At 40.1% G+C, this 19956-nt stretch overlaps 1 protein-coding gene across 2 annotated transcripts in view; it reads left to right on the top strand.

The window, feature by feature from the left end:
* The window catches only part of rasa3 (RAS p21 protein activator 3), a 41931-nt gene extending 22363 nt beyond the window's left edge, over positions 1-19568 (top strand). The window contains exons 5-25 of one of the 2 annotated variants that reach the window (XM_063474192.1): positions 776-852; positions 6183-6263; positions 6387-6459; positions 8151-8224; positions 8327-8431; positions 8562-8718; positions 8822-8970; positions 9050-9164; positions 9264-9338; positions 9415-9538; positions 9915-10021; positions 10573-10650; positions 10788-10865; positions 11138-11211; positions 11968-12027; positions 14881-14987; positions 15902-15984; positions 16115-16323; positions 16414-16517; positions 16610-16793; positions 16926-19568. In XM_063474192.1, the coding sequence (XP_063330262.1) occupies positions 776-852; positions 6183-6263; positions 6387-6459; positions 8151-8224; positions 8327-8431; positions 8562-8718; positions 8822-8970; positions 9050-9164; positions 9264-9338; positions 9415-9538; positions 9915-10021; positions 10573-10650; positions 10788-10865; positions 11138-11211; positions 11968-12027; positions 14881-14987; positions 15902-15984; positions 16115-16323; positions 16414-16517; positions 16610-16793; positions 16926-17001 (2190 nt within the window). In that variant the 3' untranslated portion in view covers positions 17002-19568. The remainder of the gene's footprint in view (positions 1-775; positions 853-6182; positions 6264-6386; positions 6460-8150; positions 8225-8326; positions 8432-8561; positions 8719-8821; positions 8971-9049; positions 9165-9263; positions 9339-9414; positions 9539-9914; positions 10022-10572; positions 10651-10787; positions 10866-11137; positions 11212-11967; positions 12028-14880; positions 14988-15901; positions 15985-16114; positions 16324-16413; positions 16518-16609; positions 16794-16925) is intronic. The other variant, XM_063474200.1, reaches the window with a different exon arrangement.
* The last annotated feature ends 388 nt before the right edge of the window (positions 19569-19956 follow it).

The following is a 19956-nucleotide window of genomic DNA, read 5'->3' as shown; positions in this document are numbered from 1 at the left end:
ATCTGCAGACAGATGGGTGTGTGTAGCCCTAGAGCAGGGGTCTGAAACAGAGAGACATTCATGCGAGTAGCCGGGGAGAGGAAGGATGTGTGAGAGAACGAGACAAGAGAGAGAAAAGTGAATGTGATGGATCAGATGAAGTAGGAAGATAGAGTGTCTCTCTTCTCTTTTCAATAGAGGACACATTGTTTTGCCTGTGTGCACATGTGTGTGTAAAGTGTGCATGTGTTTGTTCTCTCAGCTTGAATCGCGCAGAAAGAGCCAACGCCTGTAGGTTTGCATACTGATGCTGTTAATTAATGGAGTTTTTCTAGACAGCTGCATCGCTGCACTGTCATCATGTCATTAATCCAATCACTTCAGAGGAAGAATAACTTCAGCATGATGTTCAGGCTCAGCTATTTTCACAGTGTCTCTGTTACTGAAGGAATTCCACTTGTTCATGATTGTGTGTTTTTGTTTTGTGTGGGGATTTATTAGAGATAAATTAGTCCGTATTTCTGTGTGTGTTGAATGAAACTCCCTCTCCATGGATCGGTCCTATTCTGAGAAACTGTTTCACGCCTTAGATAAGATTAAGTAACACCAAGTTTGCACCAGATTGCATATCAGTTTCAGTTTCAGATTTAGCAGAAATTTGTCTTGTGACACAAACCAACTGTGTTTCCTGTACACACATCAGGGTAAAAATCTGCAGCGGGCTGAATTTTATGCTGTGTTCTCAGTGGACAAACAATGGGCTAATAACAGGTGTCTCTGTTTTTGTGTCATGCAGGGAAAAGTGCACCTGGAGCTTCGTCTGAGTGAAGTCATCACGGACAGTGGCGTCATCAGCCATAAACTGGCCACACGGTGAGGCCACTCATACACACAAACACGTAAACACACAAAAAATGCTTATATTTAATGTACATTTTTTACCAGCATTGCCATACCATCTTTCTTTGTACCACTATGGCGCTAACAGGCGGTGACAAAGACAGTTTTTTTTGTACATGGCCTTTTGTTGTTTGAAAATGTGACTGTATTCACATGTGACTGGTAAACCTAAGCGATGAATAATGATAATTGTGCTCATGGATGAATTATTACGTTTACGACTGTGTGCGCTTGTTGGTTTTCCAGCCTTTGTAGCGTGTAGCAGTACAGGCTAATGACGAGCCAGCGTGGCTCTGTTCCCAGAGCACATCGTGGGTAAGGAGCTTAGAGTGGAAAGCAGCGGGTCATCTAGTCAGATTTCTCTAGAAAGACACGTGTACGGCAGAGACGGGGAGAGCCTTGTCCATTAAGCAAAAAAGTCTTAGCCATTATTAATTAACCGTTAAAGTGATGTAAACTGGAGACCGAGCTTCATTCACGTCTTCAGAGTTGAGTCCCGTGTGGGTTACATTTTAAGCACGTTGTTGTCTTGTGTAGTTTTTGTTTGATGCTACACACAGGGGGCTTTTTTTTAAAGGCGAGTGCATAACTAGTTTCAGTTTCCATAAATCACAAAGACACAGATGATGGTTACATCAATTTAAACCCCCTTCCCATCTCTCAAAGGGAAAAACATGACATGCTGGCAGACGTTAGTACTCATTTTACAGCAGAATACCTCAAACACAAAGTCAGATATGTTTCTGATTGAACTCCACGCCCCCCAAGGGTTTAAGACTACAACTATGAAGTAAGTGTGTAGCCTGCTGATTTATACTGAATGAATTCCTCGATTCAAGTGGTGTTTAAACTATTTTAAGAAACCACTATCACCCAAAAAAAGAAGCAGAAGCAGCAGGCTGTATTACTTTTTATTAAAATTACTGCAAAAGTATAAACAAAATAAGAAGAAGGCTTTAAAGTTTTTAGTCTTGTTACTTTACAGTATTCCCAGAGTTATGATCTCTTCTTATCTTGTCTGAATTTATATGAAGTCAGACAGAGTGGCTCCATAGCCCTGGGTTTGATTCTAGGGGACACAAATCCCTTGGGAGTTGTATCAGGAAGGACATAGTGTGTAAAAATGTAACAGTGGCAAGTCCTTGTGAATAAGTTAGAGCTGAAAGCTGAAAGTAGGATATACAAACAGACATAGCCACCATGACATCATGCATTGGTTTCTGAACTCTGCATTTTAATGCCTCAGTGTCAGCATGTTAATTTTGTGTACTTTTTTAATAACTAGAGGTTGGTGAGTTGACGTATAAGCTAGTAAAAACAAGCTTCTTTGTTAAGCTGTATCTGTACACTCTGCAGGTCGGTTTCACAGAAACAGATACCAGCTAATTAATGCCAAGCCAGAACCAACCTCACAATATGTCATAATTAGCTACACAGCAAACCATATCATTTGTCAGGTAATTTAATTATAAATGCTCCAAAAGGCACCAACACCATAAACCGAGAGGTCAAGCGTGACTGGAGTAACTGGAAGCTGCCTGTCAGTCAAACGGACTATGCCCTTAACTCTAAGACTTAACAGCTGTCTAGATAACAATATTTAGACTTGAGAGTTATAAGAATAAATTCCCACTGTATTTATGAGTGGGGAACATTTGCACAGAGACAATAAAATCTTTTTTGTGTTTTAATATCGGGCTATAAAAATACATCTTAATACTATTAAGTATTGAGAAACAAGTATATTAATGTAGAGTTGACATTTCAATGTGGGACTCAGCCTCAAGTGGCGATTAGAGGAACTGCAGTTTTTGACACTTTTTAGTCCCAGAGGTTATTGCTAGACTTAAAGGTACAGTGGGGAAAATCTCACCACTAGATGTCAGTAGATTGCAGATTCAGTTAACTGAATTCTGTTTTCTTACCCCACTTAATTCAAGTGCATAACCCTAGCTACGGTGGCCACTGTAGGACAAACTTGTTTTTAAAAAGACCCGTTTTCAGGTGGTAAAACATATCTATGATATTTCACGCCTTCAATCTAAAGGCGCAAATATGAATTAAAATTTGCCTTCACAAATTGTTCCAACTTTAGCGTACTGCTTATGTCTCTAGCTAGTCTCTAGTCGATCTTGACTGCTGTAATCAAGATGGCGGGGCAACATGGCGACTTCCTCAAACTGGTGCCCTTCTCCTAGGTATTTTTAAGTTTATGAGTCTGTTTGAACATGTAATTACACACTAATAAATATATATTTATAAGTGCAGTGTTCTTCTTTTCTATTAAATATACTAAAAAAAGACTGGGTGCACCTTTAAGGTCTATTAGGTGTTCACACTCACAAAAACAGAGCTATCCCCGTGTTGCAGATTTTGCACATTCCTCTTCCTTGCCTCAATCTGACCTCTCAGTAATATCTACATGTAGTGCTACATGTAGCCTCGAGCCTTTAGGGATCAGTAGCGGTTTGTAGTGCTCGCTTGTTTCTAATTTCCACCCTCAGTATTTTTTTCCCCCATTTCTATTTCTTTTTTCTCTCAGCTTGCAACCGCAAATATCACTGACTCAGAGTCCCCTGAGGCAGTGTATCAGAGTTCATGCAGGCTCCTTGTGGGCCCTATTTGGAAACAGACAGGTAAACAAAATGCTGAGAAAACTGATGACTCGAGACACTGACAGGCACATTGGAGCTGGTCATGTAAAACCATGGGAGACATCAGGAGATAACAAGTGCCTTATAACGCCCCTGCTCTCATATATCGCAGTGGTGTAGCCATCAGAGACACTGACTCATAATCACATCCACTCTATTTGTCTGGGCTGTGATGTAATTAGTTTCTCTTTTATTTGAGTGATATTGTTTTTGACAGGAAGCATGGGTGCAGCGGTGAAGCACATTAACCTAATATGAGTAATGTGGACTAAAACAACCAAAAAAAAAGTCTGGATCTCCACCGCTGTCTGGCATGCCAGAGCTCACAGCAGTGATGAGGTAGCGTGGGGCCAGGATTGTAGGCCAAACAGGGGTTATATAAACAAGCTTACTGGCCAGGAAGTGCTCTGGCATTAGTGATGCTTAACCCAGCCCACTTCTTATTCGTTATTAGGGGACCTGCGTGTGCACGCGCATGTGTGTGCATACATGTGTGTCTGTTCAATTGCGGGCAGCGCTTCTGTGATTTGCCGTGTGGTTCATCATGTGTTGTGACTAGTGGTGCATCACAGGTGGTGACACACAGGAAGTGATTCGTCCCGCTGGGTGTCCTGTTTGGGTGCTAATCTCCTTACAGCATGATGTCATGGGGTAGGAGGACAGCGGTGACACGTAGACATAGATTACAGTGAATCACCCTGAAACATCATTTTACCGCTTCGTCCTGACCTTTTTTTCAGTGTACTCAACTAGCGTTTGGTTAGTTTTTAGTTCTTAGTGCTTTAAAAGGAAACTTTTTAACAGCTTGCTTTTTGTAGCACATAAACTGTCTACCTCACACAAATAAGATGAAAAATATACTTACATTATACCATAGGGGAGAAATTAGAATATGCAAGATGTCAATAACTTAATAAAATGTGGCGATCATAGATTTTTATACTATAAAGTGTAAACAATCTATATATTATCTAATTTAAAATGCAGTGTGTTTATTTATAATGAAAGAGGTGAAATAAATGTCACATTTTTTAGAAAAATCACAATTCTTGGGTGTCACTGATGGACCAAAAGCCTTCCTGTGTTTAGTTTTCTCCCTTAAACTAAATCTTTGTCTATTTTCCTAAAGATACAGTTTTGATGGTTTTAACGTGATCTTATTTTCCTGTAACTTCTCACAAGTGACGCTTGGGTCGTGACTGTAGTTGCTGAATGGCGCTGGATTTAAAACTGGCACAGGCACTTGCCAAACAGCTCAGAGGGAATTACTTTCTTACATCTTTTTTTTCATGTGTTTCTCAGCACAGCCCGGTGGGGGATTTGTCCCAGAATGCCCCGATGGTCACTGTGTGCCAGCTGCTGGCATTCAAACTATTTTTTTAAATGAAATGTTCACACAGAATGATGGCAATGATTCGAATTTAAAAAAAAGAATAGTTTTATTCATGTATGTAATTGGTTTTGTATTATTTTAAGACGTTGAGGGATTTTTTTTCAACCTGGTAAAGCCACACATTCTTAACAGGTGGACCTGAAGTCGCCACTTTGCACTGGTGCAGACCAAGCTAAGAGCAAAACAAGTCTATAGGGAACGTGTATGCCGAGAAAACTCTTGTTTCAAATGACATCACCAGCCCAAGATGTCAGCACCCATTTCTGAGATGTGTTGGCCTCTCTTTTTCTTTGCACAATGACAGGAAGTGGTGACACATTGTCTGTTGTTAAATAGTCCGTGGGTAAAGCTGAATGGACGTTTTCTCCAGGAAAGGCACAGGAGTGATTTAAAGATATTAATCATGGGTTAAACTGTATTTAGCCTGACCAGCAGGAAAAACATCCTTAAATTCTCACAAAGGCTTCAGATGTCACCAATTATCTCAAAAAGTATATGCAGGTGTATTCAGGTAAATTTCTTTAATGTCTTCAAACTAGAAAAAATTGATTCTTAAATGAATTTTGAGCTGTATTGAGTCTTTTTTAGCACTAAGATACTGAGAACCTCCAGAATAAACTCAAATAATCACAAAAGCATAGTCATCTACTTTCTGCATGCAGGTTGTTTGCTGGTTGTTTACCTCCACAGAAACTTGCATATGTGGTCGGATGCTACGTGCACAATAGCAATTATTTCTGTGTGTCAATAATAGCTTTTTTTTTGTTCTTATCCTATAGGCGGGTTGACTAGAGGTCTGAGGCTTTTACTGGCTGTGCAGGGCTGTGAGATTGGGTGTCAGCTCTCAATGATCTTGACAGTACTCATGACTCTATTACTAGTAATATCATTAACTGATTATGTAAAGTGTAATGGGGCTTCCTCCGGGAGTATATTCAGACGGTTTTGTTTTACCATTGGTATTTGGCGATCTCTTCATCCTTCACCTGTTTTTTTTTCTTTTGCTGCTATTTTTAAATGAAGGAAACAGTTGAGCCAACTCCTCTTTTATTAAGGATTGGAGATTAGAACACCTGAACTTAAAATAATTAGTATATTGTAAAGAACATCTGGGTTTTTACAGCTGTTATTGTGACAGAACTTGTAGGACTATGATGTGTAATAGTTGGATAAACAACATATTAATGTCTTTCAGTTCTGTGTATGTGTGTGTGTGTGTGCTCATTCGCTGATGTTCACTTTGTCTGTTTCTGCAGAGTACTGGAGTGCCAAGGTCTTCCGATTGTCAATGGCCAATGTGACCCCTACGCTGCCGTGTCCTTGCTAGGTCCTTCAAGGTGTGAGATCTTACACAATTAAGTGTGATTTTAGAAGTCAGCATGCACAACTTTATCACGTTTAGCTTTGAATATACATGGACGTGGATGATTTATCTCCATCTGCTTTTCTTTACCGCTCAGGTCAGAAGCCAAGAAGACCAAGGTGAAGAGGAAAACCAACAATCCACAGTTTGAAGAGGTTTTCTATTTCGAGGTAGTTTCTCAAGAAATGCAAAAAAAAAATATTAACAATACAAATAAGTGTAATTGTCAATTTTCCAATTTCATGTAAAATGTGGCCTGATTCACAGTCCCAGTTCCTCTGAAAGGCCATTGATGTTATTATTCTCTTGATTACACTTGAACGAGGTTATTGATGAGTTAAACTGTTGTGTTTTACTTGGGGAGGGGTTATCCCCAAATTACTGATAACTATTCGTTAACAGCACCTCATTTTTGCATCAAGTTAGAGGTTTTCGTGGCCAGTGAGTTTAAGATACAAAAACCTCATATGTTCCTCCCACTGAATGAGCAGCGATATTTGCGCAGGCTTCACATACATTAAACACGAGCTGAATGATTGATTTTTAGAATCTAAGATAGTAAATTGTGGTCTGTATGAAGAGCATAACTACGTAGAGCCCTCATAGCTATTGACTCCAAGGCTTTGGGGCAGTGTGGCAATGCCAGGTGTTTGCTATCACTCTGTTTTTGACATAATATCCTGTTAGCTCACTCGGGCATGTTTGCTGGAAGTTTAGGAGCAGGTTTGCTCCCAAAGTGGGCTTTCAGGCAGCGAGGCATTAAAAAGACAGGAACTGAGGGGAGGCATAAGATAAATAATTTGGGGGGGGGGGGGGGGGGGGGGGGGGGGGGGGTGTTGAGCTGTGAGTACTAATTGTAGAAATAGGTCCTCTTTAAATTTTTAAAGCAGACATTGTAACTTTTACAAAACAAGTGTGGCTAATAAACAAATGCTAACAAGCTAATGTGTAATTAGTGTCTACAAGCTACAGTCATGTGAAACAGAAAGTTTTCACGGGATTTCGTACACTCCTGTGAAAGACTAAGTACAACCTTACTTCTCGGTCAGTATTATTAAGGTGCCGTTAATTAAATCCACTCGATTAACTGATCCTCAGCAAGTGTGATCACCTCTTTAAAAGCAAACGTTTTAGCTGTTTGCCTTTCTGGAAAATCTGTGTTTGCACAATGCCACGATCTTCATAAGAGTGGACGTCCCAGCAAATTCACCCCAAGGTCAGAGCGTTGCAATGATCCAATGATTTTTTTCTCTTTTGAGGAAAAAAGCGTTTTTTGAGAGAGAAAAAAACATGGCAGCACAGCTTAGTTAGCAACGTTACATATGAACAAACTAGAAACTAGAAAAATGTTCTTTGGTAAAACAACTCTCTCTTTGCATTAGCTTATATGTAAAGATATTTTTCATACACCCCCTATCACACTGGCCCCGTTAACCCTCGCTCACTCTGACATTTTTGTGTTTGCTCCTCCTTCTCGCTGAGGAACTTACTCTGCTGTGGCCTCCTCGTTGCAGCACCAGCAGACAGCAGGACAAGACTGTGATTGATTCAGACAAACCAAACAATCTGGCCCATTGATTTCTAGCCGACAAGAACGTCCTATTTATTCCTAACCACCACATGAACACAACTGTGCATTGCCTGTCATGCTTTCAGCTGGCAGCACCTCCCCCATCGCTCTAACATAGCCCATCCATCATGTTTCTGTCATGTGATCAGATTTTTTTGTTTTATTGCTTCAAAATCTCTTTTCTTACTGCCCCAATCCAGCGTGAGCGAGATCCTCTTTTACACCCAAAATCATTTAAAATCGTTTTTTTTTAATAGGATGTAAACAAATTGAAACTTTCTCCATTTCTAGGTGACGCGGCCGTTGAGCTACACAAAGCGGCAGTTTGACGTTGAAGAGGAGGATGTTGACAAACTGGCGCTGAGGTGAGTCAGTTTGCTGTCTTATCTGTGCCAGGATCAGTGCTGAACTTGGCGTGGCGTCAAGCCTCTCTGGTGTTTGATCGGTTCCATGCTCTTTGTGTTCAGGGTGGACCTGTGGAACGCCAGCAACCTGAAGTTTGGGGATGAGTTTCTGGGAGGTGTGCGTGTGCCCCTGCGGGTCCTGGGTCAGGCCGGAGTACACGACGCATGGTGAGAAAAAAACAGGGCACATATTCCACCCTCCACCCAGTCCTCACTTTAGGATTACATGTTACAACTGTCCGTTTTTAATCCAGTCTAGTTTTAAAGATGTTATAAAACGACACTTTTTCCTGTGCAGGTACTTTCTGCAGCCCAGGGAGAACGGGGGGAAGTCTGTGAAGGTTGATGAGCTCGGCTCTCTGCGTCTGAACATCGTTTACACCGAGGACCATGTCTTCCCCTCCGAACACTACACTCCGCTCAGAGATCTGCTGCTGCACTCTGCTAATGTCGAGGTGTGTGCACCTGCTCCTGCTCTGCTAACCCCTCCCCCCCACCCAAGTGCTGTTACTCGTGCCACTAACCGCCGTTTCTCAACCCCCCCCCCCCCGTGTCCAGCCCGTTTCAGCGTCCACAGCTCATATTCTCGGGGAGGTGTGTCGAGAGAAGCAAGAAGCCGCCATCCCTCTCGTGCGTCTCTTTCTTCATTACGGCAAAATAGTGCCTTTCATCAGCGCCATTGCTCATGCTGAAATTAACCGCACACAGTGAGTGACTCATTACAACTTTTAGACCAGTATTTGTTTGTTTTCACTCCAAATTCTCACTTTTTTGTTCTTTTCGCAGGGATCCAAACACCATTTTCAGGGGAAACTCGCTGACTTCTAAGTGCATCGATGAGACCATGAAGCTGGCAGGAATGCACTATCTCCAAGTCACGCTCAAGCCAATTATAGATGAGGTGTGACACTTTGATGTCAACACGTTTTCCATTTCACCAAGTTATGTTTGAAAAATCTCTCATGAAATAATAATCGCACACTTTCCTAACTCGCCGCAGATCTGCACTGAACACAAGCCCTGTGAAATCGACCCTGTCAAGCTCAAAGAGTCAGAAAACCTGGAGACGAACAGGGTAAGAAGGAGAAACCAAAGAAGTCTGTTAGTTTGTGCCGGTGCGTGTTTTCTGACTCCTGCCCTTCACACCTCAGGAAAACCTTCGTCACTATGTAGACCGCATCTTCAACGTTATCACAACCTCTGGTGTTCGCTGTCCCACCGTCATGTGTGATATCTTCTTCTCTCTGCGAGAGTCTGCTGCCACTCGTTTCCAAGGTAACCTGGAGCATGAATGGCTTAGAGGGGGATGAAAAAAGCTGCTAATATGAAACAGAAAATAAAGGATGGTAAAGGATGTGCAAGATGTCCAAGGACACTTTTTTTTTCTATTCACTCAGAAACAGAAAGGCTTTTTATGCTCTGCTAAACACTTAAACCTCCTTTACAACCCTTAAGGTCATCTGTAACACATTATGAACTGCGTCTCTTATACTGTGCTGCCTCCTGTTGGCATTACATGGCACTGCATTCATTCAGAACGAAGAAGCTTTTACATGTTTTCTTTGTGTGGATATCCTGCATCAGTCTTGTTTTTGTGAAGTTATGGACTTTCTGAACAGGTCTAATCAAAACTTTGTTTTCGGCTCTCTAGTTGACCAAGACGTCCGATACACAGCAGTGAGCAGTTTCATCTTCCTGCGTTTTTTTGCTCCAGCCATCCTCTCTCCAAACCTGTTCCATCTACGACCGCACCATCCGGTGAGTTTGATGGTTAACCCTTTAATGCCTAGTGCAGGGGTGTCAAAAATAAGGCCTGGGGGCCAGAATCGGTCCAGCAAAGACCCCAGTCTGACCCACTGGACGGCTTTGGAAAATGTGAAGGAAGGCATGGATTTAGACCTTTAACTGTGTTTTTTATAGTTTTTACAGCCTTTCCTACTGATAAAGACCTCCACCACTGCCTTTATAGTACACAAAAATAACTAAGTTGTAGATAAACAATAACAATTAAAACACAGAAAAGTTTGCAGTGAGATACCAGAACTTTTTCTGGAACTTTACACTTTTATTTGTGCTGACAGATTTATTATTTGCCATATTTATTTATATTTATAAGCCAGATGTAGCAAATATTATTCAAATTAAAACTTTTTTTAATGTAATAAAAGTTTAATAAACAATAAAATAGATTTTTTTTGGGCAATTATTTCATGATTCAGAGCTAACCAAGTTTAAATATTCCTGCTTTACTTTTTTCTGCTCTGGTCCGGGTTGAGAATTTCATTTTAATCGCCCTTTCCTCCCCTCAGGACCCCGCCACTTCGAGAACCCTCACCCTCATATCTAAGACGATCCAGACCCTGGGGAGTCTTGCCAAGTCAAAATCTGTGAGTTTCTCAGCTCAACGTGCAGTTTTTCTGTTTTCGTTCCTGTCTCTGAGCTGGACTTCCTTTGTATTTCAGTCTAAGCGTTCAAAAATGCTGACCTCTTGTCTCTTGACATACTTTTTTTTGTGTCCTTCAAGGCCAATTTCAAAGAGTCTTACATGGCTGCTTTTTACGACTACTTCAACGAGCAGAAATATGCAGACGCTGTGAAGAATGTGAGTGTTTGATCTTTGATTTTCTTTCACTTTTCTTGCATTCAGTGAATTTTTGCCCGTCAGCACACACACGATCAAATAGTCTTTTAGTCTTGCGTGTCACAAGTAGAATAAACACAGATGAACAGATAATAAATGAGTGAATAAAAGGATGTGAAAGCATTCATTTTACAGATATAAAAAAAACTGGGATGGCGCATGAGCCCGACCTAGACTTTTACCACAGCAATAAACGTTTTGATTGATGGCCTTCTTACGCTTAACCTCCACAGTTCTTGGATCTGATCTCCACGTCTGGAAAATGGGATCAAAAGAGCATTGAGACACCAATCATGCTCAAAGAGGGGTAAGGAGCCTGCTTTCTTAAACTTTTTATGGTGCAGACTATAAACAACTCCAATACTTCTCCTCCGAGATTCTTCTTTGTTAGATAGGTAGTCATGTACACAGTGGCCACTTTATTAGGTATACCAGTTTAACTGTCCATTAAAGCAAATATCTAATCAAGAGCTAATTTGAGCCAATAGAATGGCAACATCAAGGCATGCAGAAGAGCGTCGCTAAACACACAATACATTAAACATTGATCTGACCATCTTCTGATGACTGCTGGAGGCAGCTGTCTATATTTGACCATGTAATGAAGCTCAAATCATCATTAGTTTCTTGAGCATGACAATGGGTTCACTGTATTAAACTATATTAAAATGCCCTCCACCCTCCTCGGATCTCAATCCGTCTTTGGGGTGTGGTGGAACGTGAGATCACATCATGGATGTGCAGCCGATAAGTTTGATCCCCCATTTCCCGTCTTTATGCAAAACTAATCGGCTGCTGACAATTTTCTCATCTGACTGTCAGATTAGACCTTTGCGTTACAGTGAAGCAGATTCAGCCTTTACATACCTGACTCCTTAAAGTAAACATTTCCAGAAAAGCTCCATCTGAGGTAGTAAACAGATTCTTTTGTACTGACACGTTGGCTGTTCTGATGTTTCTAATGAGGCATTAAAGAGGAGGAGAGTTTCCATTTGACATTAGTTGTGCCAGCAATTCACTCACCAGCATCCCCACCCTCTTTTGTTTCTGCAACTGTGCGTAGGAGTGTAAAACTCACTATAAAGAGGGTTGATGGGAAGGGGTCAAAAGGCACGAAGGGCAGGTAAGAGATTCTCTATATAAAGGCTTTGCCCTTGAGACCCCCCTACTGTTTGTGCACTGTGTCCCCACCTAAATCTAGCCGGGTATTTTTTTTTTCTCCCACCAACATCATGCGCTGTGGTAGATGCTGCTGCACTTTACTTTATATCTGACCTGTATACAAGCGGTCTGTCAGGTTGACTATCTGAAACTCTTATTATCTGCTCTGGATTTTAATCTTTCTGCATTTACATGGCAGTAGACCGAAGAATACAGTGGCTGTAATGGTATAAAGTAAAGTGTACACCTTTAAGCCTGCTTACTTAGGAAGTGTAACCAGTGTTGATGGCCTTAATTTGTTGTTCCTCCAAATGCCAGACATGCTTAGTGTGACCGCAGGGGTGGTTTACTGCAGTGATTGTTAACCAAGGGTACAGTATGTCACGAGAGGGTATATTTTATTAAAGTTAAAACACAAACAAAACAAAAATTATATTTTATGTTTCATTTAGTTAAAAGTTTATAGTAAAATAGTAAAAGTAATTCAAAGTAATTGTCAAAAGTGGAAATAGCTAGCTAAAATAATTGCAAAAAGTATAAATTGGCAAATGCTATACTGCTATAAAATGATGAAACTTTGAATATGACGAAATTAAGATTAAGCAATTGAAATTATTTGCTATACATATGCATTTACAGTTAAAATAGTGAGCTACAACTGAGTAAGATTCTGTCTTAACATTACAGATAAAAAGGCAAAGTTTCCAATTAAACATGAAAAACTGTTAAAATTGGTCACTAAATATAATCAATAGCTGTTGAATGGAGTGATAGCTAAAATATGACTAAAAAGTTATAAGTCAGTCATTAAAAATGTGGTTAGCAATTTAAATTGTTAGCTACAAATTTGATTTATAGTTAAATTAGCTCAATAAAAGTTAGTTGTCACCTAATTGTATGGCTAAACAAGCACAGCTTCTAGTCAAACATTGGTCACTAAACATAATAAGTAGCTGGTAAATACAGTTGTAGCTAAATCTATAACTAAAAGGTTAGGAATGATTCATTTAAAAAAAATGGTTAGCAGTTAAAATCGTTAGCGAAAACTATGGCTTTACAGTTAAAATGCCTTAGTTTAAGTTAAACGTTAGCTAACAATATGAAGTTACCACAGTTTATGGTTAAGCATGCTAAACAGTTAAACTCAAGGTCAATTGTTAGCTAATGGTACAGATTAACAAACAAAGCTTTTGGAAAACACTGGTACTAAACTAAATAGCTGTTAAATAGAGTCATGGCTAAAATTTTGACTAAAATGATTTATTAAAATACTTTCTAAATGATGAAAGTGTTAATTAAAACTGGATTTACAATTACAATAACTCTATAAAATTAGCTCAATAAAAATTAATTGTTAGCTAATGGTATGGATAAACATGAAACAAAAAGATAATATTGGTCACTAAACATAATGAACAGCTATTAAACTGGGTGTTAGCTTAAATTATGACCAAATAGTTAGAAATTATTAACTAAAAATATGGTTAGTTTTTGAAATTGTTAACTAAAAGTATGAATTTACAGTCAAAATAGCTAAATATAACTTAATTGTTTGCTAACAGTGCAAATAAGTAAACACAGTTTCTTGTTAAACACAACAAACAGCTAAAATTCATTACTAGACATAGTGACCAATAACTGGTAAATGTATTAGCTCACTGATAAATGGCAAGATGATAAATAAGATGGCAAGTAAATAGTAAACACTGACTTAAAATTTGAGTTGTTGATGACGAAGGGGTTTTGACTCCACCTGACATGTCAGGTGGACTACTGTGTGAGCATTTCTTGGATCACATATCTGCCCCCATCCTGACCCTTTATGTCCTTACTCTAGACTGTGACCATATCGCTACTAAACACAACTGAGTTTCCAACACAGCTTGCAGCAGGTGTGAGACCAGCATGTTCTTCACTCTGTAGTAAAGAGTTCAAATTGTGTTGTGGGAAAGTGGTGGTGCTTTTGTACTTCACATGACCTTCGGCCCCTAAAACGCAAAAACAAAAACCTTCTGCTGTTTACTATCCTTAAAAGGAGCATACCAGTGGTTTTACATGTTTTAACAATGAATTGTGTCTTTCACAAAACATTAGAAACATTTTAATACAGTGATTTTAAGCAACAGGCAACCACTGGTTCTTTTAATTGAATGTGAGTGTCAGTTTATAGAAATCAGAATACATCCTTGAAGATATCTAATCCATTATATTGGATATTTACATCATATTGATGGCATTAAGGCGCAAAAGAGAGTGACATGTAAACACAGTTTTACAAAACTTAAAAAAAATACAATAACTTTTAAACAACTAAGAAATTGATTGGCTTATTTCCTAAAAAATGAGTGCTGATGATGTCATGCATCATTTTTCTTGCATTTCATCTCTAGCGTGTATATTTTCATAATGTAATGGAATAAAGAGAAATCAGTGGCTATCTGGAAGGCTGGAAATAAATCACTAGAATCCTGTTTTAGTCAGTGATTTATGCACAATTTGTTGGTACTGGGGTAAAATATGCAAAAACACTGGTACCTTTAATCTGCTGACCCATCTCATTTTTTGACTCATAGGCTCATGATCTATGAGAGCTGTACTGTACTTAAAAAAACCAAAACATGTACAGCAGCAGTTAATTCAAATAACTGCCAGCATGTAACTGGAATGATTAATAGAGGACTGCAGCCGATCCCTTTTAAGTGAATAAAATAGCATTTACAAATAGCTTTACGTCTTACACATTTAGGTAGCACACTTTCCGGTGTGGAGAAATAAAAATGCTCATCTCGTATTTTTCTTTCCCATTTTTGTACAGGTTCATGATAAAGAGAGCCCAGGGGAGAAACCGGTTTGGAATGAAAAACTTCAAGAAGAGATGGTTTCGTCTCACCAACCACGAATTCACCTACCACAGAACGAAAGGTGCGCTCTCGTGATCTGCTCGTGATCCCAGTAACGTTGTTTACTCACCTGATTGATTGTGTATCATCAGGAGGGTGGGGACATGGGACAGAATCTGCATACTCATCATCCAACATATGTGGAGGATATTAGGTTACTGAACACACATACATGAGCAGTTTTCAAATTCCTTAAGCAGAGGGCTATACTACGAAGAAAAATGGGAATCACAATGGTGGTTATCAACATCCTTTGTTAAACCATATGACTTCCTATGAGTGCATCCTGCTGATAAAAGTCTATAAAGGCCATAAAAATAGAGATAGAGATTTGGAAATATAGCTTAAAATTATCTTCTGGGAGCTGCTCAAACATCATCCTACCTAGACAACATCTTGACCTGGCCTGGCAGGCTGAACTCATTTCATGAACTGATGTGGAATAAACCAGCTGTGCTTTCTAATATCATCTTTTGTATTAGATCTTCCACATATGTAGATCTCTTTCTGATTTTTAAATGGTTATGTAATGAAGAAAGGTGAAATATCATCCTACAAAGAGAAGTCACAAGCTTATAATTGATGTTAAAACTGATCTCAACAATCTGCATGGGTGTAAAGTGTAACAAATTAAACATCTTAGAAATGGTAGCCAATTGTCTCTTTTAACTGTTAGATTAAAAACTTACGATATGAGTAAAACAAGTTTTTTTTTTAAAAAGTCCATATGAAAATAGTACAACTCCTTACCAGTGATACTTTCAATTACGACAATTTGCCACAAAGCAGAAAGCCTAACAAGAAAAGAAGCTGGACGGAACAGGTCAAATAAAATGTGTATTTACACCATACCACGCATCTCAATGACAGTCATAACAATCCAGTTTGTTATTACCTCAACAGTTCCATGTCTGATGTTGTTCCTGTTCCCACCAGGTGAGGGAGCTCTTTGCAGCATTCCCATAGAGAACATTCTGGCTGTAGAGCGGCTGGAGGAGGAGTCTTTCAAAATGAAAAATGTAAGGACCCCCCCTGTGAGCCCCTGTGAAATATTTGAGGGTTTGAGTATTTGGGCCCAAATCTCTCCTACAAGTGTTTACTTTCTTACCTAACTTGCACTCCTTTCTTCCCACACTCGTCCTCCTTCAGATGTTCCAGGTCATTCAGCCAGAGCGGGCGCTCTACATCCAGGCCAATAACTGCGTAGAGGCGCGCGACTGGATCGACATCCTGACCAAAGTCAGCCAGTGCAACCGCAAACGCCTGAGCACCTACCACCCTTCAGCCTACCTCAACGGCCACTGGCTGTGCTGCAAGCTCTCAGCAGACACTGCTCCCGGGTGTACGCCCTGCACCGGGTACATAAAGTTGCTAACATCTGCGCAGCTTCACATTCCTGTGCTTTGTTTCCGCTCTCTCTCATTCCGTGCACACTTCATTTTTTTCAGCGGCCTCCCGGCAAACATCCAGCTGGACGTAGATGGTGACAGAGAGACCGAGAGAATTTACTCCCTGTTCAGCACATACATGACCAAACTGATCAAGATGCAAGGTTAGACGCCAAGCGCATGTGTTTTTTTCTTTTCAAACTTCCCACATTTGTTTTTTTCACATTTTCGTCTCTCATTCCGTTTCCCGCTGCAGAGGCCTGCGGCAGTAAGTCGGTATATGACGGCCCCGAGCAGGAGGAGTACTCCACCTTCGTCATAGACGACCCCCAGGAGACCTACAAAACCCTGAAGCAGATCATTTCAGCCGTGCAGACGCTGGAACAGCAGCACACCAAGTACAAACGCGACAAGTTCAAGAAGACAAAGATAGGCAGCCAGTACGTGCACTGCTTGTGTTGTATTAGGAGATTAAGTTATACATGAATTCATTTATTGTATCTATAACAAAGTGGAGGCGCTAGTTCAGTACACTGCAGTCACATTTTTTTCCCCCTTTTCTTTGTACTCAGGGAGCATCCGATTGGAGACAAGAGTTTCCAGTGCTACATCCGCCAGCAGTCTGAGAGCTCTACCTACTCCATCTAGCCACAGCCCTGGATCCGGTTTCTGTGATGGTCAAAACCAGCATATTTTTCTCTACTGCAGAAAAATCCACCGAAACTGAGCTCTGTGTCTGGTATTGAGTTTTAAAGCATTTCCCTTGTCTAAAAAAAGCAAATAAAATAACTTCCTTAAGACGCTTGTGGAAGCAAAGCAACCTTTCACCCCGATCTGATCCAGTTTTGAGAAAATGACAACTTTACGACTCGTTGCCAAACTCCAAGAGCCGCGTATATGGACCTACCTGCAGTTTCTCAAAGTGCATCGCTCCACATTCAGACAAACAGATCTCACTTTTAGAAGAGAGAGAGGAGAAAAAAGAGGAGCACTTGTGGAGGAAAGGAGGGATATGAGTGAAGAGGGAACCGTCTCCTTTCCGTGACGAGAGAACAAAGGTTTTCACTGGACAGTTCTGACAGTGACCAGCACGCACTTTAATTGCCTCCAAATCTTCGGACGAACAAGCCTCACAGCACACTTTTCAGAAAGCGACTTTTACCTCTTTGATTTGTGTGCGGTTATTTTAAATGTTGTTGAAATTGTTACCTTTCATTTGCCGTCTGACGGACGAAGCTCCAGACGAGAAGGAATGACTGCAGCTTATCCCCTCTGTGGGTGATGTTATACCTGTGTACCTTTCACTTTCCAGCTTCTCCCCCCAGCGTCTTCGGGATACAAGTTCAGGGAGAGCCACAAAAACAAAACAAAACAAAGGGATCGTCGGGCCCATTCACAGCCCAAGCGACTTCATTTAAGCTACCGAAAATCTCTCCACACACAGTTTTAGCCCATATTTTTAAACCCTTTTAAAAGAGTTTTTCACGTTTTGTTTTTGAAGCTTTGGTCTGTTTTGGTTGGTCGTCGTACCCCAGAGTAACCAGTACCCAGGTTGCCCCCCCCCCAACACACACACACACAATTTTCATCACTCACTGTCCATTTATGGTGGATAAATATAATTAATGTCAGAAAAGCAGCTTTAATGATGAAACGGAAAGACACTTTTCCCCGACACCCAGCGCTGGGCTAAGGCCCCACAGCTTGACATTAGCTCAGAGGCCTGTTTCACTCCTGTGTAAGCAGGAAAATAAGTAAAAGCCAGTCTACCCCCTTCAGCTATCACAAATGAGATCATTAACAGGGATGTTTTATTTTCAGATACACTTCTAATTATTACACAAACTAACATTTTAACCTGTCTTAGTTTGTAATTGTGAAATGGATAGAGTGTGACTGATTGTGTTGCCCCGCTGGTTACCTAATAATAATGTGGTTCTTTTGTTTCTGTGAGTTAGCCTCTCACTCCCTCCGTACCTTGTCGTTTGAACTCTTATTTATATGCATTCCACTGAAAAGCTACCTGCTGTGAAGCGCCTCATGATCTATTGAAGGTACAGGATTTATTGTTGCTAGCCAGCTGTGTTGTGTTGTCCCACGCTTTCGCAAAGGCGGACACATTTTTTGTCTTTCACTCCGACAGTGCATGTGAAGTGTAGACAGCAGCCTCTGCAAGCGACTACAAACCACGACTTTTGTATTTTCCGAATCCAAGTATGTGCTTATGTAGCCTCGCGGGTGTTCGCCCCTATGGTCACAGGATCCCAAACAGTGCCAGTTATCACTTTTCTAAAGTTCATTTTTGAAATATATATATAAATATATAAAAAAAAAACAACTGTACTGTTTGTAAAACAGCTGAGCAACTAATCCAATTATATGTTTTTGTTTTTTGGGTGGGTCAAATAAGGAAGGTTCTCAACAATTTGACTCTGTTTTCTATCTTGTCATACGGAAATTTTGCTGTGTATCTGAGCTGGATGAGGTGTGTGTGTGTGTGTGTGTCTGTTATGTGGGTGTGTGCTTGTTTTTGTCAGTGTGGACACATGTGACTGACATGATGGGTTGTGTTGCCAATTGATCAAACAGTGTTACAGGTCAGGAAAGGCAGATCACTGCCTGTAATTATACTGAAGACACTGTTACTTCACTCTTGGCCTGACGTAGCGTATCCCCTCTTTCCTCTCATATACAATCACTGTTTCTTTTCAAGAAGATTTTGCCAATCTATTCTCCCCAGATGTCTTATGAACAGTAAAAAATATTAAGAGAGCAGCCTGGGTTTAACCTCTTTCAGGTTTTCCTCCCCCTACAGGTTACTAACTCTCCTCAGGTTTATGAAACTCATATTTATTATAACTTTCATTCAAACCTTCCCAGAATTCCCAGCGAAGTTGGTGTGGGTATGACTCCTCCAACCCCGATACCCATAAAAGGAATGAATTATGCAATAACGGTGTTTCAGCATGCAATAATATTAGCAAGCCCTCGATAAGCCTGTCAAGTGATCACAAATTAACAATGCACATCTGCTGATGTTTTGCAGTCAGATGCCTCTTCAGATAAACACATATTATAAAAGGGAGAACAGTGTATTTTGTACAAATATTTTAAAAGTATTAAAATAAGCCTGTTATTTGTGTACATAAAACAATTGAATGAATGGTGAAAATGTGATGTGTTTTCCCCCGAGTAACCAAATGAAACAATTATTAATGCAAATCTGGTGTCTGTGTCATTTATTACTTATCAGTAAAGTCTACTGTACAAACTCACATTAGCAGATTTATATTGTTTTGTTAGAATTGTCCTGCCTAAGTATGCCAAGCTTGTAGCATCACACTGATAAAGACGTTATTATTATCATTATTATTAGCACTCAGAGCACATTACACTCCAAAAAAGGCCCACCTTAAACACGAAGTAGGAACCTTTCACACGATGCCATAACAGATAATTTAAATGTTACACATGAAATTATAAAGTGAGGTAAGTGGCAGTGAAGTAATGTATGTGAAACCTAATATACAGCTTTTTTTATCTACTACATATTCTAATCTACACAAATAAATATGACCAAAAAATAAATATATAACGAGGTTT

The sequence above is a fragment of the Pelmatolapia mariae genome, linkage group LG1 (assembly GCF_036321145.2).
Source record: "Pelmatolapia mariae isolate MD_Pm_ZW linkage group LG1, Pm_UMD_F_2, whole genome shotgun sequence".
NCBI classification, from domain to species: domain Eukaryota; kingdom Metazoa; phylum Chordata; class Actinopteri; order Cichliformes; family Cichlidae; genus Pelmatolapia; species Pelmatolapia mariae.
The sequence above is the reverse complement of the archived record's forward strand: the minus strand, read 5'-3'. Positions and strand labels throughout refer to the sequence as shown.